Here is a 27,752-nt window from a genome sequence, read left to right as displayed (position 1 = left end):
AGTTTTAAACACAATCCACGTCAGATTCATTTCAATGCTTTATTCACCTCAGATGTGAAAGGCTTAGACATAGGACTAAATTTATGGGTCCAAAGAAAACATTTTTCCTTACATAAAAATCATACAAACAAAGTCTAATTTCACTGAGTCACATTTCCAAAGGCTTGGGGACAGACCTACTTTGACTTTCTGACCTTCCTTCCAGGAGCCACTCCCAAAAACAATGAAAACATGGAATAACCCAGTGCCAGCATTCAGTTTTAATTTAAGACTGCCAAGCCATTTTCAGTAACAAGAAGCTGTCTTTCAGTAAGAAGCCTGAGTAATTTCTCACTGTTTTGTTTGATAGGCTGAGGGAGCAATTTGTCAGATCCAATACAGATACAGTTTATTTTTTTTATTCTTTGGGGATTTATATTATTCTTTGAAATAATATATAATTTCATCAAATTAAAACCTGTTCTTGTATGTGAATACCTACATATTAATTCTGTTAACATTTATAATTCCATACTTAGAATTCAGATAGATCCATGTGCATTCCCTCCTATTCCATTCCATCCCCTCATTACCACCGAGATCTATTTTAAAAAGAAATTCCAAGCCTGGACACTACGGAGTTAGTGAATAATAATAATTTTTTAAAAGCATTTCTAAAGCATGGGCCCTATGTGCATTTTTCCACAGGCAAATTTACTGGGGAGCAGGGGACCCTCACAGATCTCATCACAAGGAGCTGCATGTGCAGCTGCTGCTGAGCCCAGGTGGCCCATCAGCTGGAGCACAGGTCAAGATAAAACTGCCAGACTGATTTACTTTCAGGTCATGCAATTTTAGATTGTAAACTGACTTCATTCTGCTTCACACCTGCTGACTAGACAAGCTCTCATCTAATAACTCCATGCAAAATTTTGCAGAGAAGCAGCTATTTTTACTCTCTAATAATAAATCTTTAGAATGAACTGTCTGACCAGGTGGGCTGTTTTCATTTTTTAAGGTTTGCTGCATTAAAATTGAGCTGTCATTGCAAATTCTTCTCTTTGTAGTATCATAATAACAAACTACATTCAAATCTGGCTCCCATTCCCACCTCTGAAAGAAACATAAGAAAGCCTGGCTTTTATTCTTCATAGAAGCTTGATTATCCTTCTACCTGCAGACCTGCCATATTTTAAGAAAAGAAACTAGATAAAAGCAAGCAGTTAGAATGCCCTACAAGGGAAAACACCCTAAAAACCAAAACCAAACAAAAATGAAAGATCATGCCCTAAGAGTAAACTTTTTTGGGTCAGACTGGGGTCCAGGAGCAAGGCAAAGCAAATCTGACATACCCAGACACATTGACCAGAGCTACTAACCAAGCACCAAATCCCAGCCAGTCACTGGAAATGCAGCCCCATCAGAAGTGGTGTGACAGGCTTCTCTCCAGCCTCTCTCAAGAGAGGGTCCCTTCTCCCCATCCCTTTTTCCATTCTTTGTCAGCAGGCAGCTTGTTCACTTAATGGTCCATTAGCTAATCTACATCCACATTGAAATTCAATCTTGTCTCATAATAGCATTAAAAAATTAAACAACAACTTTGCTTCCTTGGAACTGACACCATCTCCACCTCCATTTTCTCATCCCTTCACTGTTTTCCCCGGAGTTGGAGATTTTTCCCTTCCATTTATTCTTGGTTTTGTGTCCTGAAAGAAATGCATAATCTCACCTCATTCAGAGCCAAACAATAAAGGGACAAACAAGCTCTACATGCATAACAGTGCAGCTGTCTCCCAAGCAACACTGTGGGCATTCCCATAACTTCTTTCTTGGCCCAAAGGACATTTCATTGGTTGAAATGAGGGATGATAAAGATTCTCTTTGAAATGTCTGGTCACACAGAAAGAACACCCTGAAACAGTGAAAATGGTTGACAACCAATCAAACTCTGTGCTGGGACAGGCACATGATGAATAATTCACTTCTCTTTCAGGCAGTGGCACAGACAGCAGCCACTTGTGCTAATCTTAGTGATTGAAAAAAATATAAATTTCCCACACATGAAGCCAGTCAGCCTTTCTGGGGGCAGAAGTGACATCCCACTGTTACTGGGAAAAATCATCTCCCATTCATTCAAAGACGTTGAATTAAGAGTGTTCCATAGAAGGCAGGATTTACACAGCTTCTCAGGTCTCCTGCAGTAATTTCTTTCTTCAACATTTTCCAGGCAGTATGTGACCCTCTAGTCTGTACCTAAATGCTATTTCATACTGCTGTACAGTGACAATCACATGGAATTAAGCATTATCCTTCCTCAAGAGGAAGGTCTGCTCTTATTCTATATTAGCACCAACCATTATTGTACAGCTGTCTTGGCCCTCCACAGCCCCAGTCTCCATAGCATTCAGCTAAAAGAGATGGCAGACCTGCTTGTAACTCAGAGACAAGAAGCCTATCCCAAATATTGCAACACCCACAAAGGCCACCTGCTGCTTTCTCCTCAGCCCCATGCCCAGGCTTTAGTCAGGCTGTGATACCAGGTCAGCTATGATCACCATTTAACAGGCTGGGACTGAGGTCTGGGGCTGGAATTTATCACAGCTGATTGAAGGTGATGGCCTCAGCAGTTGTGACTTACCCTGCTCCACCCTGTGCCTTGCCCTGAAGTCTCACACACAAAACATGAACACCTACCTGTGCTCATGAATCACAGGGGACACTAACAGAAGGATGAACACACCCAGGACATCACTGCAGAGCTACAATCCAGCACTGCACTTGTCTCCAGTCCCTATAAAGCCTCTCCTCCATCCCTCAGTATCTGTGTCCAGCCCAGGGAATGAAAGGAAGAGCTTCTGTTTTTGACATGGGACTTAATCTAAACAAGGAAGGTGAACACCTTCCTTCCTGGGTCTGAAGCTTTCTGTTAACATCACTTGTACCTATGTGCATTCACAGGAGAGATCTCAGCCCCTCTGCACAGGAAATAACCTTGCTCCAAAGTACGAACAATCTGACAAGAACCTCAGAGGACAGGGAATATATCAGCAATGAGATGACTAAACTCATCAGTGGCAAATTCATGGAGGCATCAATGCCCTGTTTAGTGCCATTCCCATTAGACCATACTTGTTTTAGTAAATTTAGTAATTTTGGTCAGTAATATCCTGACCAAAAATTACTTAAAGAGTATTTTCTTCTGTTTTCACATTTACATTTTTCCCTTATTTTTCTCTGTAGGAGCTTCACTACTAGCAAGAACCACTCTCTGAAGGATATGGGGTATGAAATGTCCTCTGTTTGCCCTCAGCTGATCCCAGGTGAACAGTGATTAAGCACCATCATCTGTTGATCCTTCTGTATTGTACATAACAGGTGTTCTTGATAACCTAACACGTGTTCTTGATAACCTCTGAATTTCAGAGATGGGGATCTTAATTTCAAACACAGAGACAATTACTGACTGATTCAGCTGCTGCCAGTATCAACAAAAAATATAACACCCAAGTGAGCTAAGGAGACAGGCAGACTCTCATCTAGAATGATGGTCGTCATAAAAAATATTTAAGCCAATGCCTGTTCCACATGACCAGAAGATTCCACCCCATCTTAGCAGCATTCACCAATGAAAATGGTCTAGGGGGCAGAGATTCCCTCTGGACCCAAGCACCCCCAGAAAACACGATGGTTTTTAGAGTTCATCAGAAGCACAAGTAACCTGCCAGCCAAGACCAAGAAGCAAGGGCTTCATGTGCAAACTGTTTTGAGGGGATGAGGCAATGTAAGGGTGGCAGAACTCCAACAAACATGGAGACAACAGCACTACCACTATTACACACCAAAGCTGTAAAAGACGTGTTTTACAATAAAGTATAAAAATTGCCAATGATAACCCAAACCAGATACTTCATCTGCTTTTGTTTTTTCACAGCAAAACAAAAATTTGGGACATTTTCTTTCAGATTAATTTAGAATACAGTTCAAAATTGCTTTTGCCTAATATTCAGAGGGCTACAGTATGTTTTAACTCCTCAGTGTGATTTACTGTTTATATAAGAAAACAACATTTCAAAGCATTTTCTCTTTTCTAATTCCACATTTTAAGATGTCCAAAACAATGGAAGGCTTCAGTATTTCAAAATTGCTGCTCTCCTGGTCACCTCTTATCTGTGCAGGAGAATTCTCAGCCCACAAAGAGCCTCCCAAGGAGGCAGAGGCGGTACAGCTTACCTCATAACTTGCACTGTGTGCTAAGCAAAGCTTCCACACCAGTTCAGTCACTTCTGCTCCAGTGACCTCCCTCTTAGTTACCTCCCTTTCATAGAGAATGTCAGTCACATACAGATCCTCAAAGTCCCCTGGAATAAGGAACATAAAGGAAAAATCACATCTCTGGTGATTGCTGGCCATTTGCTATCATTAACCCTATATGCAAGGGGAAACTTCCTCTCTGAGCCTTTATTTCTCCCTGTATGAATATTAACATGAGTGCAGTCAGCTTGAATTTAAGAACACAACAAAACAAAGACAAATGTAACCCAAAAGAAAGCATGAGGAAACAAGACAAAGACACACATGAAAAAAAGCCCTATTTTTCACCCATCCATCTCTTTGTATGGCCCTGCTACTTTACATTCACCTTTTCCAATGTCATCTAATCACTAGTCCCACACTTCAACCCCCCAAAAAGTGAACAGGAGATCTAGGTGCAAAGAAAAATCAATGGCTTGGCTCTGAACCTCTTCCTGAGGAAAAATTCTATCATCTTATGTTTGTATAATTACAAACAGAGTGTTATGGAAATTTGAGGGTTCCTTTAAAAAAAGAACCAAACAATTATTTAGAAGCAGACAAAAAACATGTTCCTCAACATTTAGAGTTCAACTTGGAAATCATTCCTCAGGCAACACACTTGTTGACTTCAGTAAAATAATTTTCCTAAGGAGAAACATACAGAGCAAAGAAGGAGCAAAAATTAAAACAGTTCTCAGACATGGCATGTCCTTAATTCCATTAGGACTTGCAATTATTGAGGCTCCATTTATATAAAAACTAGAAATTTTCCACGGACCTGGGAAGGCTGATGCTCGTCATACAAGTGCATGAAGTATGTAAAGTAGATAAAGGGGAGGTAGCCATTACAGACCATCACTGTTAGAAACCTACCCAGTTTTGGAAATCCACACAGTTTTGTTATGGCAGGCCCAAGCCCCAAAAGAAGGGACAGCTCAGACCAGCCTGTAAAAACATCCACATTAAAGCAGCTTAATCCATTAAAGGTGAAAATCATGGGTGTAAAGAGTTCTCACAGGCAAGACAAAGTCACAATTTTTCTAGGAAATGAATTTACTTTACTTTAGCAGAAGCATAGTCACCTTTACTGTAGAGTGTGTCTGTTTCCATGTGCATGAGTCTGAGCACACACCGGGTCTGCGTCTCTGCCCCGCTGCCCTGCTGAGGGAGCAGCGTCACGCGGTCGGACTCGCTGCATTTGGCCTCCTCCAGGACCCCATCCCTAATGCTCTGGACACATTCCAGCTGGGAGGACACAATCTGGTGCTCAGACTGAGAAAAACAGATACTTCAGGAAGATTCTTGATGACCTGTGTCAGCCTACCCAATCCTTCCTCTCCCAGCTTTACAGAGGATTCCAGTTCTGGGATAGTAGGAAGTCTCTCGTCCACACCTCTGACAGTGCCCAGCCTGTGGAGGTTAATGCACTCCTAATTTTAGTCTAGTTTTTCAACACTGAAAAAAACTGCTATTAACTGTCAGCATCAAATGTTGTCAATTCATTTCAATTCACAAAGCCTCAAAGTTAATCAGATAGTTTTGGCCAGTAAAGTAGAAAAAAAAAAGTCTGGTAAATTATGAATAGCTACTACAATACAAGAAACAGGTGACAGGTGATATTCACCTAATAAAAATAGGCCAAGATCTAAACACTGACTGTATTTTCTGTCAACAGTGGAAAGTTGCAAGTCTGGTATTTAGAAAATCTATCTTCCCAAAGTTTTCTACAAATAATAACTTTCTTTTTCTAATGTATTTTTTCTTACATCTCTCGATTCCTCCCTCCCACAGACTGTTTTCAGTTTACCTCTGTAAAGTATTTTAATGAGAGTTTAATCCAGGTGCCTAACAGCCTCTTGCATTTATACTGTAACATTCATCAACTGCAATGCAAATTTGCATTAAAACAAATTCTGTGAATAACAGACATTACAGGGAAAATAATATTCACCATTTCTTTGCTAAGAACTCAACTTTGGGCAGACACTCTTCAAATGAGTCAAAAGCAAGAGTCAGTGTCATTCTCCAAAACTTACTGACACATGAGGAAGAACAACAGACTGCATAGAAGTCAAACCAGAAGAGCGATGGGAGCAGAGGTTTAAGTCCCTTGTCTTTACAAGAATGGGACCCTTTTGCTGATACTTGGTTGGGCATATTCCCAGGACATCCACCTAGTAACAAACATACACTGTTGAGTCACACACACACACATAAAATACAAGGAGATAGTGTAGGTTATTGCAATTAGTTATAATAATTACTTTTTTTTGTAATAACAACAGAGATCTAAATTCCCCATTGCAGAAAACCAGTTTTGCCACAAAAGCCATGAAAAGGCAAATAATTTTAACGACCTTGGTCAAGTTTATAGTAGCCAGGCTCTGTTGGTTTGTTTAATTTCACTGTGTTATTCTGAATCAGATAATTACAGACATATGCTTTTCCATTTAAAATGTTGTGGGCATGCAGGGAAGCATTAATTCAGAAGAGCATTACTAGGAAGAGTAACTTCAATTATGTATGGGTGTGCCAAGCCCTACTGCAGAACATCTCTCTAAGCACTGACACGCAGCAGTAGCCCGAGATAATTTTAGAACATTCACTACAAGAAGCAATCAGATGACTGCCACTGTCTGCTGAACCAAGTGGCAAAACCCTTTATTTATTTACAAGTGGAGTAGACTTAACATGTACAAGAGCTAGGAGTCACCTCAGAGCATGACTGACAGACTCACCTCCTCAACAACAGCACCAGCAGAGAATTCTGGCGCTGTCTGCAGCACACTGAGAATGCCTCGCTTGATGTTCAGTGCCCAGGTCTGTTCACCCCTCACAGGACAGAGCTTCAGAACTTTCCCATCACGGAAAGAAAAACGAAGAGGATGCTGTTCTAGTATTTCCCTGTGATAAAAAAGTTTATCATTTCTTGCTTCAAAGAGTGTGAGTCAATTTATGACATTAGACTCAGATTTTCCTCAGCAGAGCTGTTCTTCCACAATGCATCTGTCTCACTCTGAATCTCTATTCTTTACAGCAAGCCTCTATTCTTCATAAACTCAGCCTCACCCAAGGAGTCCTTAAAAAAAACCTGTGAAACCCAAAAACCAAATCTGCTCAAGATAATTACAGTATCCTCAACATAACTGCAACACTTAATAAAAGCAGTCCTGGCAAATTATTTACAAGTAAATGTACTTAATGGCAATGATTCTTGTTTAATTAAGAGAGAAATTCCATTTTATTACTCAGGGTGCCTTTGGTAGGCATGTCTGAATGGCAAAGTAACTGCACCACGCCTCGCCTCTTCAGCTGTGATGCACACAAGAACAATTGCTTCCCAACTAACCCGTATCTTCCTGCTCTGCTAGGTGTGAATACTCAGGCTCTATCCCTAACTTATTCCCCAATCTCTGCTGTTAGTACACTTCCTAATGGCTTTTACTATCCCAGGCTGAGAGTACAGTGTTTTCTACCGTTCCAAGGGATCACTTTTTAACATTGATTTTCACTCCTAATGTAACATACTTTAATCATATATTTTCCCTCTAAATGGGGAAAAACAAACCATCCAAAGGAAGAAATTTATTGTAGTCCAATGGTCAGCTCCCATACAGGGAGCTAGACAGGTCATCTGCACATTAACTGGGATACTAACTATTCATCTAGTCAATCAGTCACAAAGCAAGAGATAAAACTTTAATATACAACATCTGGATAGAGTCCTTCCAGAAGAGACTGGGCATATATGATAAAGGTTTCTGAACTCCCAGGCAACTGAGCCTGTTTTTGCTACCATCTGTGGAAATTACATGCATGTTCAGAGGACAAGCTAGACTACTGTATATTCACAATAGGCTGAGGCAAATGCTAATAAGGCTCACTTGTCTGAATAATTATTCTAAATAGCCAAGCTTCACTGAATGCTTTCTTTGCTACCTCTCTTTTTTGGCTTCTCTGCAAACAATACACAACTGCTCTTACTGCTATGAAAATCTTGCAAATAACTTGACAGAAGATGTGCCTGTACACTCATTTGAACTCTGATACCACTGCCCATAGAGAGAACACAAAGTTCTTCCTGATGAATATAAAAAGCAATGCATTTACCCCAAGCTTGCTCTTTTTGACCCTTTGAATTGAGTCAATTACCTCAGCTCTCAGTGTTGTTTAAAGGCTGAGAATCCAAGTGGCAGGACAAAGAGGAAGATTACAAGGCTGAGCTTAATCAGACAACAGAACTGCTTTTTTTTTTGATGACACAAGAAGCATCAACTCTCTGGGAAAATGCCAGACTTCCACAGTTTGAGGAGATCTTTTTGTATAGCCATCTATACTAGAGACTATACCTTGGCAAGTCAATGAGAAACACTGACATATGTTATGAATGAGCTACTAAACCCAAAAACAGAAAAGGAAGAAAATATCATTGGACAAATAAATGAAATATAAATACCTTGGAAGAAAAAACCACAAAGTTTTGCTTTATGAGAATCTTTTAAACCAAGAACTTCTGAAATGTACTGCAACATGCCAGAGTCTGTAGAAGTAACATCTGCAGCTCTGAGAGCTGCCATCCACATGTGCTGCTAGAGGCCTGGTGATTTGTACTCAAAATAATTTGAACTGTCTACTATCCAAATGCTTTTTACATACAAAGGGATGAAAATTACGCTGAAGAAAAACCTGCTCAGACCAAATGTCTCTCATTCTCTCATTTTTGCTTATGGTGCTCATATCTGGATCCTCATCTAAAAATACAACCAACCAAACCAAAACAAAGAAAACCGCTAAAATTAAGTAGAGTACGAAGCAGAGTGAGCAGTGTCCATTCAAGCTGCTCCTTAGCCACATAGTTTCAAAAAAACCCCAAAAACCAGACCAATTAGAAAGTTTTCTACCTTAGACTGTCCATTTCCATCAGAGACTCCTCTCTGGATGCAAAACTTTTCTTAATCTGTACATCTTGCACCTAGGAGCAAAGATTATAGGCAATATATTTCATTGTCAAGAGGAACTTGTGGATTTATCACATCAGGATATCCACACCAAACATAGGTTCAGTGTTGCAACAGAACTGCATTAGCCCTATCTTCAAGTGGTATATCTGAGGCAGTTTCCAGAAAGTTCTTCTGTGAAGAAGTTTCATTCACTATTAAACCCATTTTATACAGCACTATTATATCCCTTTTCCATCAAATCACTAACCAGTTAATTTTTATCCATGTGCTAGGACAGAGATAACTGTGCTCTTTGTTGGCCTCATGGGTGTGCATTTAGTAGACACGTCTACTAAGCAAAACCAGTGAATTATCCCCTCTGTTAACCTGAAGGAAAGCCCAGGCAGCTGAGAAATTGATTTTCCTTGCTGCCCCTGTAGTTCTAAAGCACTGTATTTCTCCACCTGGCCTACCACAGGACTAACCCTAGGAGAAGCTCTACAGTTTGAAACTGCCCTGCTGCTCTTGTCAGAGACAGATCTCCTGTTGTGATGAATGGAGTGGTACAAGATTGAATTTTACACTGGGCTAGGAATGGCACCAATCCAGCACATCATACAAGTTCCTCAAGTTCTCTTTAAAATGCTTGCTATTTTAAAATTATTACTACAGATATCCAAGTGCTTTAAAGTAAAACAAGTTCCTTTCAAGGATTGGCTTCACCTCCAGTTCTGTACTTCATAACACAAAACCATGAAACTGTTGTGCCACTTAGAAAATAATACAATTATTGCTTAATCTGCCTTTTAAAACTGGCAAATACCTAATTTCAAGTTGTAGTGCATCAAAGAAATACTGCAATTCTAATTATGAGATCCAGAATCAAAGTAGCTTTTAATTACATGAAAAACAAATGTTTGAAATGTAGCAATAATCCCAAAGAAAAATAAGATTCCACATCAGCTCATTTCAATCACTCAAACAATTATGACAATACTTACTTTCAAAACCATCTGGCAATTCCCCAATACTTCAATGATCACTGTGCTCTCCAGAGAGATGCCACTGCTTTTGTAACTATTTCCCTGCAGGAATGTGTTGGTGACTGCTGAATACCTGTAGCTGTATCTAGCTCTTTTGTGGAAGTAAGATGCACTGTGTCCTAGGAAATAAACAAAAAAAGAGGGTGTTACTTTAGCCTATTAAACTTCCCCTTCTCTCTATTTTTTTCTATCTTTTAATCTTTCAGCCATGGAAATCAGCTAAGTAAAGGGATGGATATTTAGATTGCTCCCACTTGGACTTTCAATTGAAAGAACTGGGTTTCTGAAAACACCCTGTGTGCCAGCCATAGCTCCTGTAGGGAGCGTGAAATGACTTCCCCTCTCCCAAGCATATAACCTCACAATTTCCTTCAAGGCAAGAAGTTAATTTCCAAGGGCAGAACAGATATGTAATGCATTTACAGCACGATGCTCTTTCAGCACCTTTCAGAGAGCAGCAAAGCAGGACCTTCACCACAGCAGGGTGAAATAGATCTGCTCTTCATACTCATGGCTGGGCTTAGTCCCACACTGGTTTAGCCCTTTGCTCAGCTCTAATGTTTAGGAGTTTTTCAGAGTTCACAGAATGCAAACTTCAGGCAGGTGTGGACCTGGTAAACCTTGGTGGAACTTCTCTGCTACTTCCATGAATGCTGATCACTCAGCGATAAGTATCATTCTTCTCAGAACACAATATCCCGGTGGCAAGTTTTCAAATTCCTCTTTTCTTATCTTCTTTTACTCACCTGCACATTCTGCAGAACAGGAAGCTCCATAACTTAACCTCTCTGAGGATCCTGCAATGACAGGTAACAGAACAGAGAAGCGCTGCAAATTTCTGTGCAGCTCAAGGCAGACCTGCTGCTTCTGAATTTCAGTGAAATTACTGAAATCAAAGCATGGTCCTTAAAACAAATAAATAAATCCATGAGAGTTTTTCTATCAAGTATACAGACTGACACAATCTCACTATTTCTGTTGCTTTCCCCAGAATGCTGAAGGAAGATGCACTATTTAATGCATCCTCTCCAAGGAGTGCTCTCCCACCTGCCCAGTACCACCCAAAGAGCTCAGCAAAGCAAACTGCTACACTACACTAAAAATCCAGACAAAGCTGCTACAAGAATTACTGCAAATCTACAAGCTGTAACACAATTCTCTGAAGTTTTCCTAGTGAGAACATTTCTTAGTAGAAGTATTCTGCATTGAGAGAGATCAATCTTAGCAGAGGAAAAATTTCTTCTACTTACTACCTGAAGCTCCAGCCACAACAGCACAGAGTGAAATGATGGCGAGCAACCCTGTGGCCATCGAAATCACCTCCTCAGACCATAAGTTAACAAAAACACATCAGTTCTGCTCTCAAAGGCACCTCTGAGCAAGGCACTGAAAGAAAATTTCCTTCACAAAGCAGGAGCTCACTATTTCAACTCCCCTCTTTCTGCCAGAGGAGGGGCTCTGGTAGGGGCAGCCTGCAGAGGGGAGGGGGAGGTTATGGTAAGGGGGAGAGACAGATACATCACCCCGATCCCATTCCCAACAGCATTTCAGCCTTTTTGCAAAAGAAGAGAAATAAAAGTTAATCTATTAGAAATCCCACAAAACTGCAAGGAAAAAAAAATAGGTATATGGCATCATAATGGAGCAAATGCTCAGAACAATTCCATACAGTGAGTTTAAACTAAATTAACAAATGTAAAAGCCACCCTAGCAATCACCCCTTGACAATCAACCAAAAAGCACACAGGATGAAAGCCAAAGCTTTGGGAGTAAAGGGAAGGGGTTTCCATTGGGAGCAAGCAAGTTCATGGGAAGCAGCTCATCCCACCAAAGTCTCAAACCTCAAATGGGTGAAATTGTGTGTGAATAACACACAAAACCACTGAACCACCATCCTTCTGGTACCAATCAGGTTTGTAGAACACAGCAAACACAGGCCTTCCAGGCAGACCCCTCTTCCTGGCCCAGGGCTCTTCCCACACTGCCCATGCACTCAGAGCCCATGCACCCCTGAGCCATGGCCACACCTCAGCCGTGCCTGTGTGCCAGCACCTCCCAAGGGGAGCTGTGTGGGCAGGCAAATGCTTGTTTCCTCCTGCTGCAAGCCCTCTGGTCTAGGCTGAGCTACTGCTCACTGCAAACCAGGGCAGTTTTTATTGAAACATCTAAATATGGAATTAAATGCCTGAATAGCAGCTAGGTCCTAAATGCACACTGAAGTCAAATCTTTAAGATAAAATATCACGTAAGTGCCCTGCGCACTTGACTCAGGTGACATCTCTCATGTAGTGATTGGCAAGTGCAGGATGGAGCCCAAGACTCAACATCTTGTATGCATTTTTTCCTACCTAACACCAGGTGAGCTTTTCCTAAAAAATCAAAACACCACCCCCAAAACAGGCAGAAAAAGAACCTACTGAAGAGAAATTTCCAGCACATTGCTGTCCTAGATAATCTTAAAAAATGGAAGAAAATCTGACACACATGCTGCAAACACACTGGTTTAATGACACACTAGAGATCCACTCTGGCTGTAAGTCTCAGAAAAGTATTCATCCATTTTAATGGATACGGTACGCAAGTTTGGAAAACGAATTTAATAAAAAGTACCATCTGTCACACAACAGGGTAAGCCTGTCCGTGGACACCAGAGAATTGTTCACCATTATTGCCAAGAAAGCCTGAGCTTTTACAAAGCCCGCTTTGTATAGGCCCCAAAAATAATATTAAATTAATACTATCGTAACACTGACGTGAGCCCCAACAGCCGAAGGCAGGAGGGAAGTGCCCTTGGCCAGGGTCCCACACCCACCTGGGCGCTGGCCGCACCTCCGCCTCCCTGCGCTCGCAGCCCTCCCATGGCCGGCAGCTCCGCCTGGCTACGGCCCCGAACCGAGCCCGCGGAGCCCTCACAGCGCCGGCCACCGCCGGGAGCCCACGGCTGTGGGGCCCTCACAGCACCGAGCATATCGCGGAGCCTCCCTCACAGCGCCGGGCACGTCCTAGAGCCCCCCTCACAGCGCCGGGCACCGCCGAGAGCCCGCGGCCGGGGGCCCCTCACAGCGCCGGGCACGTCCCGGAGCCCCCCTCACAGCGCCGGGCACGGCCCGAGGCAGCAGCACGAACGCCCCCCACCTGTGGGGAAAACGCCGCGAAGCGCTGCGAGGCACCAACGCTTTCCAGGGCGCTTTCGCAGCCGAAGTTAAGCGATGGAGGGGCCACCTGTCCGCCGCAGGGCTCTGGCAGCGGTCGCTGCCCGGCGGATCGGCCCCAAAATCCGCCTCCGAGCCCCGAGGAGCCCACGGCACAGCCAGGGCGAGGGCGGGCAGAGCGAAAGGGTCAGCGATGGCTGCAGGGAAAGGGGATGATGGGGCTGCACCTCCAGTCCGGTGTCCAGTTCCGGGCCTCTCGCACCAAGAAGCACAGTGAGGTGCTGCAGCGTGACCAGAGACGTGCAGCGGAGCTCCTCATCAAGCCTTATGAGCAACAGCTGAGGGAGCTGGGGGGCCTCAGCCTGGAGAAAAGGAGTCTCAGGAGGGACCTTTCCCTCTCAGCTTGCAATCTCAGCATTACAAGTGGAAGTTTTACCCAAAAGTTTTAATTGAAAAAATATTTCTAGGGCCCGGGTTGCAGGAAAACAACACATTTTCAGTGTGGCTCTGTGTGCGACAGCTGGTCTGCAAGGCAGACAGTGCCATTTATCAGATACTTGGCCCAGGTGAGACTCTGAAAAATTTCTCCCTGTAATTACATTTCTTCTTTTAACATTTCAGCCATTCATGTGTTTGGAAACATTCCAAATATTATAATTTTCCAATTACAAGCACTGGATAGGAAAGACAAAGTTTTTATTTTAAATAGAGTCAGTTTTAAAAATAAACAGTAATTTCAACATGAACACAAAGTGCTTTCACACAAAGCAAGTTATATCCTGCATTTGTTTGTCCAAGGTAGGTTTAACAAAGCAGGTTACTTTGGCACAGTCTGTAGATTATTCCATACACAGGAGAATAAACACACTTTGCATTTAAGGAAACACAACTGCAGAAGGGGCAGCAGAAAGTCTTGCAAAATGCTGAATTGGAAGGAAGAGCTGCCAACATTGTGTGTCCTATTCTCAATCCATACAAGGAACTTAATCAATGGACAGTCCACATAAATTAAAAAAAAAAATTCAGTGTTTTGCATTCTGGTGCCACCACTTCAGATTTTCCAACCATCATTTTGGAGAGAGAAGGGGAGCTAAGGTAATAACAATTAGAAGACTTAGTAAATTAATACATAGCAGGATTATCCAGACCAGACTAACAAGGTACTAAAAGAATTAAAAATCCTTCTTACCATGCAAGCAAATCCCAATTTTGGAAACACTGTGAGCTTCATTGCTTCTTTTTGTCTTGCTCTGACAATAAACTGACAAGAAGCACATTTTCTGTGACATCCAGTAAGGCACAGGACTTGCTCGTGTCACCAGAACAGAAAATTCAATGCAGCATCACCCAAGCCCTTCAAGAACACAGAGAGCACTCTGGTGGTGCACCAGCAGACAACAGCACTTGTTGGTAGCACCTCACCAGCATGGAAAGCTACAAAACCACCAGCTTTTTATCTCCATCATCCTCTTCCCAGTGAGTAGATCCTGATGTACATTCTTACAGGATGAGGAGACCAGAAACCTTTTCCAAATACACAAGGAAGCTCTTAAATCACTTGCAGACTGGCTCACAAGCAGCATCAGTTTACAAAACCTAATTAAGACAAAGACTAGAGATTGTACATGATCTACAAAATTACTGGATTTCAAACACAAAGTGTTGAAAGACTTTTGAAAAACCAAATTATACCAAATATATACAGAAGGCACATTTGGTAAGAACAGTAAATGCAGTATTTTTTATTTGTATTTATTTTAGCTTTTTACAGATATTAATACAGTGTTACCAACATAGCCTTGTTTAAACACCTGTCTGCCTTTTCTGGACAGGTATCATTTAGGTTGGACATTGGGAAGAAGATTTTTCCAGAAAGGGTGATCAGATGTTGGAATGGGCTGCCCAGGGAGATGGTGGAGTCACTGTCCCTGGAGGTATTTCAGAAAAGACTGGGTGTGGTATTCAGCACCCACAGCCTGGTTGATTAGGTGGCATTAGGACACAGGTTGGATATGATGATCTCAAAGGCCTTTTCTAACCCAGTTGATTTTGTGGTTCAGATTCTGTGATATGCATCAAAATGTTGTTTGATCCAGTTGCTTATGACACAGAAATTACTTCAACCTTCAGAGCCTCATTGCCTAATTTTTTGTGATTATCATCTTAAATAAGCATATCCAGCTTAAGTTTCTAAAAGCAGAACTCATCTTTCATTTAATTTAGAAAAATCAGAGAAACTCCTTAACACACATTTTACCTTCTTCATAAAGAAACAATAATTAATGAGCAGATCAACAACTAAAAGCCCAGGTGTTTTGTTTATGTGTTTCAGGTGGAATTTGAGCCTTAAGGTAAGGCTGAGGTTTGTTTATGGACAATCAGCTGACTTACGTAAATGTACAAGGAAGTTTTCCAATGCTCTAACCAAGGCTCTCTGGGCATTTCCACTGGCATGAAGAAAACACTTCACAGACTTTCAATCAGCAGTTAAGAAAGCCTTCAGCCTAACAAAAACCACTGAACAAATATCTTCTATATGAACATCTTTACTTCAGATTAGAAACATGACTAGACTTGAAACTGGCAAGAAAATTCAGATACTAGATTCATTCACTATTTTTGCACAACCACCTGAATTGTCCATTTGGAAAAGCTACTTCCAAGAAGGAAGAAGCCTTCAGGTTTGGTTCTCTTCAAACTACAAAAGTTTTACAATTAATTCTAGTGCTCATAAAAAGATGACAACAAAAGATTTGTTTTTTCAAGGAGGAGCACCTGTCTCTGAGGCAACTCCCTGCAAGCTCATAAACAGTGCTGCTGCCAAAGCATGAGCCTAAATAGTTCTCCTGTCCTCCTGTCCTCCGCTTGCTCTGTGCTGAGACTTTACAGTCTCAATGCAAGTACAATGTGCATCATGCCTGAGACACAATTAACTGAAGAATATCACCAACCTGTCCTGTATTAAGCAAAAAAAGAAATACTCCATGCTCTCCATTGGTGCTGGACTGAGTGGCCCATACAGATTAGGTATGTTCTTCACAGACCTAAGTGAGACTCCTCTCAAGCAATTGTGTATTCAAACCATCTAGCAATAAACATTACTTTTTATTGGTTTCCAGTGACAGGATGCACAGAAAAATGGAAAGTCTCCATAATGCTTCAGAGAGGGCTTGTACAGGTGCTAAACAACTTCATCATTCAATGTATAAACACTGGCTATAAACGTTTGTAAGAGCCAACAAGAGCGCTGCATTTCGGACAGGTGTGATCCACATCCTTTAGGGCATCAATGCAGAAGGGAATTAGGCAGCAGCCTGCTATACACCTGCAGAGGCAAAAAGAAAGAAAAACACTGCTTTACCACTTTTTATACACACAAAAGGTAAAATGTATTTTGTTCAAAAGCAATCAGCAAAACTGGTGCCATAAGCTTTAGGAAGAACACACATGGCTATGGAGTCCATTACTGTAATGTTCCAGAACTGCTTTAAGGTCCAGTAGGACACAGATGCAGGCTAATTGAAGGCTCAGGTCCCACACAAAGAAAGAAAACCTGAGAGCTCTGTTTAGCTCTATGTTAGAGCTAAAAAAAGTCAAGGTAAAAGTGCAAATTGGAGTTGACTTACCCCAGAAGGCAGAGGCCACCACATGACAGCCAGGTCAAAGCTCCTGAGTCGTACGAGAGACGTGTCACTATCACCTGGTTACAGGAAGGGCAGACCATCTGAACTGGGCGGTCATAAAACATAACTGGCTGCTGCACGTACACCGTCTGAACAGTAACTGAGCAGAGAAATGGCTGGTTACTCCACGAGGAACAGGAAAGAAGAGTAGCAATCAACTTCCTCTAAACCAGGTATAACTGAAATATTCAGGGCTCAGAACAATGAAATCCACAATGACAGAAATAACCATGGCATTTCCTAATGCAGAAATACAATGTCTTAAAAATAAAGCTGCACTAAAAACTGCAGAAAGCCAAATGATGTTACTGATATCACTGCACGCTGAGGGATTCACAAGAAAAGATTAATCTTATTCTCTTCAAAAGTATTTTTGGCAGGTGTTGAACACCTGCAAACCACAATTTTTCATCTTCTAACAACACCTATTATACAACCACTTTGATACCACCTTAACATGAGGTACAGAAGAGTTCTGGAGGCTTACTGGGGTTATTTGCTGGTGGAGGCTGTCCCATGTGTGGAGGAAGGTTCGTTCCCTTCCCATCTGGCTTCAGTCCAGGGTCAGGGACGGGATAGGGGTGAGGATAGTTCACATTGATTCCTACAGCTTCCTCATAAGAAGGTGGTGCAGATGGGACAGGATTGGCACTTGCAGCAGACATATCTAAAACATAAAAGAGAGAAAATCATAACAAAAGGTATTATTTATTAATGGCAATTGACAAATAATTAGGCTCAAATCAGCAGCAAGAAGATAACTAAATTAAAAGGGACTTTTACCAGCATAAAATTAATTGGCTGGTATTTGTTTCTGATAGTATTTAATGTTAATCATGATTTCACTGTTGTTGCCTACTTCCCAATTCCTTTTCACTGGGAATTTTTTACACTTTGCCTCAACACCAATTCTTCCTTTATAAATTAAAAACACTAAAGCAGGGAGGTGGGGCTTTATTAGTATACTAAACAATCTAAGTATCATAATTTTCAACATTATTTCTAATCTCTCTTGTTCTCCTGAAAAACAGAACAGTATGATAGGCCACATGGTAGCTGCTAACCAATGTAAGCCTGGTTTGTGGTGAAACTTCAATATTTTAAAAATACTATTTACCTCTGCTGTAATTTGAAAGAAGAAGTAATTGTATTAAAGGAAAAAGAAACCCAAACAATTAAGCATGTCCAACTGAACTCAAAGCTTTTATACCAAATTAGATATATTAGATATCAAATATATCTAATATATCTACACTTGCCATTTTTGCTTCTTCGCCATGTTTTAATGAGTTTGTAGGGCAAATTTTCCTCCACCAATTGTTATTTTGGTTATTTTGAGGATAGGAATGCTGACCACCGCCAAGAAACTACTGTGGGTTCAATGCAGACTTCCTCTCCTCCTCCCCACCTACCCACTTCCTGTAGCTTGCCCACCATTTTCTTTGTGGAACAAGGTCTCATGGCATCAATGCTGACCAAGCATCTCCCTTTCCCCCTTCCTCCTGAGGACCATCAGACAGCTCCCCAAGAGCCACACTCCATTCTGTTGCTGCACACAACGATCCCTCTGTACACATGCAGGTCTTTTCACTCAGTACTGTCTGGGAAAGGCAACCTGTATTTGGAATATTAATTCTATGGTGCTATGAAGGTTATATAGAAGCTCCAATTACCCACAGCACTACTATGAATAAAAGAAGGGAAATTGCACTGATGCAATCTGCAGGTACAAAAGACAACATGCAAAGAAAAAGAATTTCGGGTGTGTCTGTTTGGGACTGGTGTCACTCCATCCACACAAAGCTTGGGTGAGACCCAGCACACAAGTCCCCAACAATGACACATGCCTTTCCACTCTCCCAGAGCATGGAAAAGTCCCTGGAATACTGTTGATTACCTTCCTACACTACACAGCTTTCATCAGGATTTCAGTGAAATCTACAAACACTTCCATAAAGAACTTGTCACAGGTTTGTTCACTGTTCCAGGTTACACAGGACTAATCACTGGAGGCATGGGGATACACCAGCAAACACCAATGTTTATATAATTCAGGAGTCCCACAGCCTTCCCAGCAGGTTTAGCAGAAATGTGGAAAGGTGTATTACAAAGGGATTGTGTACTCAATCAAGTGTGGGTTTTATAGTAGCCCTGTGGCCAGGAGTGGTACAGAGGAACAGACATGCCTACAGGTGCTGGAGCAGTAATTGTGGTAAGCCTGGGACAAACATTGCTCCTTCCCACTTTTCTCATACTCACACTGCACTGCAGCTTTGGCAGAATGAAGAGGAAACAGGACAGCAGTCAAAGATGTTGAAACTCAGTAAGTTTTTGTAGCAACAAGTATTTCACAGCTATAGCTTTAAAAAACACTGATCTTCTGATTTCTTTAGAAAAGAGAAGTTTTCTCCTTGTGACTAAACTACAGAGCTGAATCACGATCTACTGGCCCCACTTGGAGTGCTGGTGTTAGCTGGGGGTGTACAGGAAGCCAGGAGGGGACACTGCCAGAACAGCTGACCCCAGCTGACCAAAGGGATATTCCAGACCATAAAGCATCACACTCAGCAATAAAAGCAGGAAGGTTTTTGGGAGGGAAATACTACTCAGGGACTGGCTGGGCAATGGTTGGTTGCTGGTGAGCAATTGCTCTCATTTGCTTCACTTACTGGATTTTATTTCCCTCTGCTAGTTTCCTCTTCATTACAACTATTAAACCATTACTTTTCTTATTATTTTATTTCAATTATGAAACAGTTCCTATCTCAGCCCATGAGTTTTCTCACAGCCATCCAGTTTCTTCAGGGGTGCAGTGAGTGAGCAGCTGTGTGGTGCTCAGTTGCCAGGTGGGGTTAAACACACAGCTACTTGAGCTGCTCAGCTCTGCTTCACTGACAAGCAAATTGTAAGAAATTGAATGACACCTGTTCACAGATTTAAAAGTTATATAACTTCCAGCATGAACACTTCAAGTCTTGATATTTACTTATTTTAAATTACATTGCATGTTCATTTCTTACCACCAAATGGTTTTGAACAACCATTTCAGTTTAAAAGTGATCACAGTGCTTTTTCTGCACTTTCACTTTTTTTCCCTATTTCTGTAGGCAAACATGAACAGGTCTCAGGTCCTCACAGCGCTTTGTGGAATCCCTTTTTTTTTTTTTTTAAAGTTTCAAATCTGTAGCACAAATAACATGTACAAAGTACTACAGTGAATGGTAAAAAACTAAAACCATGTATGAATTCCTTGAAGTTATCTATTGAAACAAAAATTCCTAATAAACATCAAGATGATATTGGGACTACAAAAAAGCCTCTTCAAATTACTGAACATTGTAGATGTAACCACAACTTCAGCTTCTCAATTTCATTTTTCTAATGTCCCTTCTGCTTTAAATGTCAACTCTGAAGAGATATTTGAACCATCACTTCATACAGCCAGTGCAAATGTGCAAATGTGCAAACGTGTTTCACACTCCTGGTCTTGAAAAAGAAGGTAAGAGCCCGCCTCTCTGCTTGGTATGTAAAAAACCAACCAACCAAAAACCCATCCAGTAAAGAACTGCTTACAATTACAGCTATCCTAACCTAGTCTGGCCAAACAAATCTGTTGATGGCCTTCCCTTAATCTCTTGCTAAAATTTGACACAATTTAATCCTTAAATTAAACAATTCCTACGCAGTCCTCTTCACTAGAAATCCCAAGCTGCCCTCCAACACCAGGGGTGGTTTAGAAGGCTCCCTGCACATCAGAGTCTAAGACAGCTACCAGTCAGCAACACCGAGAATGAAATACAGGTTGAAGTTTTTAACAACCCAGCAGGATATACAGGTTTATCAGAGCACTCGGATTTTTGCAGTGCAAAGCCCTAACACAGCACCTTCTTGGACCACCAACTTCGTCTGAAATCTGAACAACTTCCAAGTTTACCAACCTGCTGAGAAATACTATCTCAAAGTTGTTTAAATTTCCCAGGCATTTATGAGAGAATAAAATCTAGTAATCACAACAAAAAAAAAGACTCTGACATATTATTTCAGGAAGAACCAACGGCACTGTGGTCACATTGAATTCTATACTGGTGAAGTATAGTAGTAAAAGTAGAAGTAAAAGAAGAAGCACTGCGTGTTCCGCCGGCAGGAGCGATTTCAGAGACTAGAGTATTACTTTTATCAAGTAATCAATAGTTTTGGAATAATCCTGTGAGTGGCTTCATCCTGTGAGTAACCCCCTCCCCGGGGCAGGGCCGCTCCGAGAAGAGCTGCTGCCGCGCGGATCCCGAGAGCATTCCCTAGGGAAAGGGCCACCGTCCGCCTGCCACACTCGGGAAAGCGAAACTCCGGCCTCGCTCGGCCCCCGCCCGCATCGCCGAGGGCAGGAGGCGTCGCCCACGGCCTCTCCCGGACCGTCCCGGGACCGGGACCAGGACCGAGACCGGGACTGCGCCGCTCGGGACACGGCTGGCCCGCGAAGCCCCAACCTGCCCTCGGTGCCCCGGGGGCTCCTGCCGGGCGGGACCAGCCTTAGAGCCGCGGCTTCTCCCCCTCTCCGCAGCCGGGCCGGAGCACCGGAGCACTGGGAGCGGCCCGGGGAGGGCAGCGCTCGGGCCCGGGAGCGGCCCCGGCAGAGCAGCAAAGCCCCCCCGCCGCCCCGCTCTGCCCTGCCCGCCGCACCGCCAGGCTCCGGGCAGCCCTTACCGTGCCGAGCCGTGCCCGCCAGCCCTCCTTGCCTCTCCGCTCGTCTCCGCTCGCCCGGGCGCGGCCACCGTCAGCAGGGCTTGTCCCGTCCCGTCCCCACCCGCGTTTCCTCCTCCCCTTCCCCCTAGAGCCGCGAGCAGGCGCCGCGGGGGTTGCTCGGGAGGGCGCTCCGCTGGCCCCGGCCGGCCCTGCCCGGGGGCTGCTTCGGCCGCTTCCCCCGAGCCATCGGCTCCCGGAGCGGCGTGTCTGGGCAGGACGGGAAGGGAAGGGGAAAGCCTGTGGAAGTACAGGCACTCCTGGCGCATTTCGCAGTCACGGCCATCGGGAACTCCGCGGCTTTCGCCAGGAGCTCGCTCAGATTAAACCAGTAATCTTCAACTGCCCCGTCAGCAGCGCGGCCAAGCACCGCGTTCTGTGACACTGCAGGGAAATAAATCACTTCACTAATTCTACAGTGCCCTTTACCTTACCAGATCAGATATTTCAGACAACATACAAGAACGTATAAAATGATCAACAAAACTTTGAAGTTTAAGATTCAGTGATTTTAGGTAGTGCCTTTACAAGGAATTGAATTGGATTCAGTCTTTGGAAAACACAAGAGTATGTCAGTCGTTCCCCTATCCAGCTCCGGGATAACACAGAAGTAAATTATGGCCAGATCCTAAACGGGCTTCAAAAGGGACTGCTCCACACACTGGTTTGTGTGAATCTACCTTAGACTGAAGGGACTTGATAACCCCTGCAGGTTATCAGCAGGGACAGTTCATAAGGCCTTTTGGCTGAAAACATCTAAAATCCGTCAAAGTCCTAGTTTTGTATTTAAATCTCTTCTTGAACCTTGCCCTAAGGAACACGCATAAAACTTCAAATCCATCCTGGAGCAAGGAGTCAGGTTTTATAGGATGAAAGAAGTTTACCCAAAGTGATGATAAACCCAACAGGAAGCTCTGCAGTCACAGTAATATATTGATTCACCTGCAAGTATGGGTGCTTGGGGATGTCATCAGATGTTGAGAGTATTGAGGGCATGAATGCTCCAGTCCCCCCGATTTAGGGAGAGGAGTGTGGAGTGTGATTCACCAGCACTGAGATTAGAACTAGACTTAGAGGTGAATATATTTACACCATTACCAAGAAATCACATAATATATTATTTTTCTCAGGAGCAGAACCTGACTAATTTGGGCTTTGTTGGCCTGGATTAACTAAAGTAGGAATAATTGTTCTCTTACTAACTAAACCCCCCTCCCCAGGTGGCTATGGGCAGCTTAGGAGCCACAGAAAAGAGAAGCCAAGAGAACACGTCTCCCATGGTGAAATAAGGCCTGGCCTTCAACTGAAAGCCTTTTTACTCCAGCTGCCATGCTCTCTCATGTGTTGTGTTTTGCATCTAGTCTAGGCTGGCCCGTGCTCCTCCTTGCCCAGTAACATTTCTTCTTTTTGCCCTACTACAGTTCCCCCCAAATGTCCAAGTAGGCAGTTGGCATCCATTTACTGGTATGTATTTCCTCTCACTACCCATCCTCCTTTTCACCCTGCTCACCATTTGCTAATTCTGCCTTTCCAGTCCTTTTGCTGGATGGCACTGGGTGAAAGAAACATCAGCTTTAGCCAGCCTGTGGCTGACCAGGTCACCACAGCACTTGAGAGTGTGTGGACAATTACACAGAAGTCACAATTAATGGAATGTTGTGTAGTGCTCAGTGGAACAAATCAGTCCAACACAGGCAATGGGCTCTGTGGCCACCTACAGTAACAAACTGTAACACTTTCCTGAGGAATATGTATATCCTTGCTAATAAATACTTGTACCACCTTGAGCCAAGCGTGCACCTTAGGCAAAGTTATCCTGTCCATCAGGCGCCATAAAAAGTAAACCCCTGCCTGTTAATACTACATTGGTGTTAAGGTCTTTTATTCCTGATTCTCAGTGACAAGCTTGTGGAAAATTGGCAGGTTTGCTATGGAGAATTGATGAGGCTGGTTAGGCAAGGATGAATTGAGGCATTTGCTTATATTACACCTGACTTGAGTGAGCTTAAGCCCTTCATGGTGTCTGGGCTAAAGTGTAGAGCTCCCAGCCCAGTGCGTCAGTGAAGTAGAGAGTGTACTCACACGTGGTATGGAGACAGGCCCTCAGCCCCCTTATCCACACACAGCAGGCCGTCTTAGCAGTAGAAATCTGGTCCTGTGAGGAGATGTGTGGCCAGCAGGCCAAGGAAGGGGATTTTGTCTCTCTGCTCCACTCTCATGAAACTCCACCTGCAGGGCTGCATCCAGGTCTGTGGCCCCCAGCAGAACAAGGGCGTGGAGCTGCTGAAGTGAGTCCAGAGGTGGCCATGCAGATGTGCCAAGGGCTGCAGCACCTCTGCTGTGGAGACAGGCTGGGAGAGCTGGAGATGTTCAGCCTGGAGAAGGCTTCAGAGTGATCTTACTGTTCCTTTCAATACTTGAAGGGGACCTATAAGAAAATTGGAGACAAACTTTAGCAGGGCCTGTTGCAACAGGAAAAGATATTATGATTTTAAATGGAAGGAGGGGTCAGTTTTGATTAGATTAGATATTAAAAAATGAGACTTTTATAATGTGGGTGGTAAACAATTGTCACAGTTTGCCCAGAGAGGTGGTGGATGTGCCTGGAAACATTCAAGGCCAGGTTGGACAGGGCTCTGAGCAACCTGGTCTACTGAAAGATGTTTCTGCTCATTGCAGGGGCCTTGGACTTTAAATGATATTTAAAGGTCCCTTCCAACCCACACTGTTCTATGATTCTGTGATGATGATGTGCAGTTGTAAAATGTTGATGGGAATGAAGATGATCAAGCAAAGGTCAGATGACCTTTACTGCTGCCTCAGCTGAGTGGAGGAGGAAACAAGACTGAAGTATCATGCCTCTGTTCTGCTTTTGATTCAACCATTAGTCCTCACTCATCCTGACCAAAGGTAACTGAAATCCTCATTATCCCTCATTTAGCTATGAAACATCCACCAGCATGCAACTGAGAAAGTGCCTTCCTCCCCACTATCTAAGATGGAAGCAACAGGTAACCAATTATATTTGACTACTGTCTCACCTCTGTTTATCTGAAAATATAAAATTGATATTTGGAATTCTCCATGTAGAGGATGAGAATATGACCCCATTTCATAGACAAGTGGATGGTTTTGCTCCTCTCTCCTCCCCAAAGGAGAGATGCCTCTTTAGTAAGTTTCATGTTTCTGTGTCAGACCATACATGGGTGAAACGAAGCTTAAATGACTGTGAAATGTAATGAAAAACTGAATTTTTAATTTAGCTTGAAGCTAACTTAGCTTAATTAACCATTGGTTGGTGCTAATGCACTAACAGCATTTATCAACAGCAATTCCAAATCTGTATTTCTGTTGCTTCAATAAGTAGCACTATTTGTGAATCTGTGATTGTGGATGTTCTTATTAAACACAACCAGACTAGAATGCCAAATTGATAATAACCAGAAATTAAGGCCAGCTGCATTCATCCCCTCTGATCTCCAGCACAAGCAGGGTTATTTTGTGCCAAATTTCATAGTCTAATGGAACAGAGCTACAGCCCAACAACCAAGCTGGGTGAGGCCCAGGAAGCCCACAGAGCTCCCCCAAAGCTGCTGCCTGCACGTTGGCACCCACAGAAGTTCCCTTCCTGTGGCACACTGGGTGACTGGATGGGACACAGCCAGTGCCAGCTCAAGGCATGGCATGAGGAAATGTGGCTAGAAACTGATACAGCTTTTTAGCTCACCCCCACCCCTGCTTCCTCATGAGCTGTGTACCTGAAGATTATAAACATAACTTGTTTAAAAAAAAATAAGTAAAAAGGGCCCCGTGGCAGTTTCAGAAGCCTGACACACAAATGCAGCAGGATGTAACCACGAGAGTTCTGCTCCATCCCAGTCCCGTGGCAAGGTGTGATCAGCAGCCCCACCTGCTCTGTTCACTGTTCAGCTTCTCTCTGCTGTACTGAGTCATCATCAGGGCTGCTAACAGCACCGTGGAAATGTACAAAGAATATAGTGGATGTTTTGTCATCACACTGATTGCACACACGCTATTGCAGAACACCAGCAGATGTCAGTTTAACCCCAAAAATAATTGCATGCTGGATTTACTACCCTTTGCTTTTACAGCAGTAGGCTTCTGTAAATGAAGCTAATTGAAGTTCAAAAGTCGATGTACATTTAAAAGCCTGTTAGCCATATTTTACATACTATAATATGGTCTCAATAACATGTGTAAAATAAGTAAACCTTCATCTCACCTTAAATTTCTCCTGCCTGGAAATCACAGGACTTGCACACATACAAATAAATCTTTTTTTATGTGTGTATGTAATTTTGCATGTACTGATTTGTTGAAGGTAGATAATTTCTATGACTTTTGATCATTTCAGCAATACTAAATATGTATGGAGGTGTACCAGAACGCAGTTTCAGAGCAATGATCAATGTACAAAGAGAGATTTAAAGAGAAGTAAGGTAGATATATTAAGCCAAATAATCTGAAAGCATGTTTGTTTTTTTCTTCACTGCTGCAATGGCTGATTCAAGTTGCTAAGCAAACAGAACAAAAACTCCAACACAATTTCAACAGTTAGTACAATGATACAAGTGTTGAAGTTCACATGAGAAGCCTCAAAGATGACAACAGGATCTCACACTTCAGTGTCATTTATCACATTAAACAGAAGCAGTATATCTAGTCTAAAACTGCAGATGATTCCCCAGGAATGCAATTGATTGACAGAATTGTGAAATTAATCCAAACCTGAATATTAGTACTTTGCTGTCCTTCTAGTAGTGCTTCCTTCTTAATTACCAACTCCTGTAGCGTTATTTGATCATCACAACAACTGATAAAGCTGCCAGACTGCAAAACACAGTACAGCAAAACATTTATGTATGTAAATCATATTATCTCCCCTAGAGAGCGAGACAGAAGTGTGGTGTCAAAAGAGGTAATGATAGATTTCTTTTTCTCAGAACACTTGGCACTTCATGTAAAGGATTATGAGGAGAATAACCACTCACTGCCAGTAATGGTTCTCCTAGTATGAACAACCAAAAAGCAATGGTTATGATAGAAAAGCTTCACCTTTAAAAACAGCAGGTCTGTCTTGGTTAAGTTATCCATTATTTGATGGATTATCTATTAATGCCATGACAAAATAGAGAGGAAAATTATGATTCTCCAACCATTTACCCTTCAAATTAATCTTCCTACTCCCTTGACAGGGTGCAGGAATGATGTGATTTAAAAAATAAAGCTGCCTGATTATTTTTCCTGTAGACAGAACTGAAACATGATTTCCACTGCTCTGATGTCATTGCTGAATGAAATGGTGAAAAAATCCTTTCTTCTTACCCTTCCTCCAGAATAATGCCTGACCTGCTCTTTGGCCAAGCTGTGGTATAATCTTGGCATAAATCAGCCTTGCCAGCTCTTGTATCTGACACTGAAATCACTGATCTAAATCTTACAGTGAAGCTTCCTGCTATTTTGCTTGAGGCAGCAGCCAGACATGTTTTCATGAAGTGTTTTGATCCAACTCTGTGGATCTAAAGTGAGTAAGGAGTGATATAGTATTCTCTTGTGCATAATTCTGATAGAATACTCACACAGCTGTCATCTGGAATCCAGGATTATTGTGATCTAGTTGGGATATAGGCAAGAAATACAGAAATATGTATAAAGATTGAGACCATATTACTAAAAATTCATAGTTATCCAATAAGGCTTTCCTTCAGGCCTCAAATATCCCCTTCTCTTAAAGTCTGTTTCTAGCATCCCTCACACATTATATGCAAAGCTAGATGCCTGCAAGCATTTATTTTCTTGTGCTTCTCTCACTTTATGAGTTATCGATACTGATTTATGTATTGGGTTATAATTTCTAGGTTTTTTTACTTAGGTTACATGATTTAAGGATAGGTTTGACATCAT

At 42.5% G+C, this 27,752-nt stretch overlaps 2 protein-coding genes across 5 annotated transcripts in view; both read right to left on the bottom strand.

The window, feature by feature from the left end:
• LOC115909152 overlaps nt 1–13,702 on the bottom strand; it is a 74,441-nt gene extending 60,739 nt beyond the window's left edge. For 2 of the 4 annotated variants that reach the window (XM_030958259.1, XM_030958262.1), the window contains exons 1-8: nt 11,506–11,635; nt 11,002–11,052; nt 10,214–10,374; nt 9,174–9,244; nt 7,011–7,176; nt 6,309–6,446; nt 5,355–5,544; nt 4,210–4,337 (exon numbers count right to left, since the gene is read on the bottom strand). In XM_030958259.1, the coding sequence (XP_030814119.1) occupies nt 4,210–4,337; nt 5,355–5,544; nt 6,309–6,446; nt 7,011–7,176; nt 9,174–9,244; nt 10,214–10,374; nt 11,002–11,052; nt 11,506–11,566 (966 nt within the window). In that variant the 5' untranslated portion in view covers nt 11,567–11,635. Of the gene's footprint in view, nt 1–4,209; nt 4,338–5,354; nt 5,545–6,308; nt 6,447–7,010; nt 7,177–9,173; nt 9,245–10,213; nt 10,375–11,001; nt 11,053–11,505; nt 11,639–13,634 lie in introns of those variants that run through there. The other 2 variants (XM_030958261.1, XM_030958260.1) reach the window with 2 other exon arrangements.
• A 1,431-nt stretch (nt 13,703–15,133) lies between these two features.
• On the bottom strand, nt 15,134–21,903 carry LITAF (lipopolysaccharide induced TNF factor). The gene is made up of 4 exons (XM_030958225.1): nt 21,792–21,903; nt 17,578–17,757; nt 17,034–17,190; nt 15,134–16,732 (listed from the first exon to the last, which is right to left on the bottom strand). The coding sequence occupies exons 2-4, from the start codon at nt 17,753–17,755 to the stop codon at nt 16,624–16,626; spliced, it is 444 nt and encodes a 147-aa protein (XP_030814085.1). The 5' UTR covers nt 17,756–17,757; nt 21,792–21,903; the 3' UTR covers nt 15,134–16,623.
• Between the last annotated feature and the right edge of the window lie 5,849 nt (nt 21,904–27,752).

Source organism: Camarhynchus parvulus, chromosome 14 (assembly GCF_901933205.1).
Source record: "Camarhynchus parvulus chromosome 14, STF_HiC, whole genome shotgun sequence".
NCBI classification, from domain to species: domain Eukaryota; kingdom Metazoa; phylum Chordata; class Aves; order Passeriformes; family Thraupidae; genus Camarhynchus; species Camarhynchus parvulus.
The sequence above is the reverse complement of the archived record's forward strand: the minus strand, read 5'-3'. Positions and strand labels throughout refer to the sequence as shown.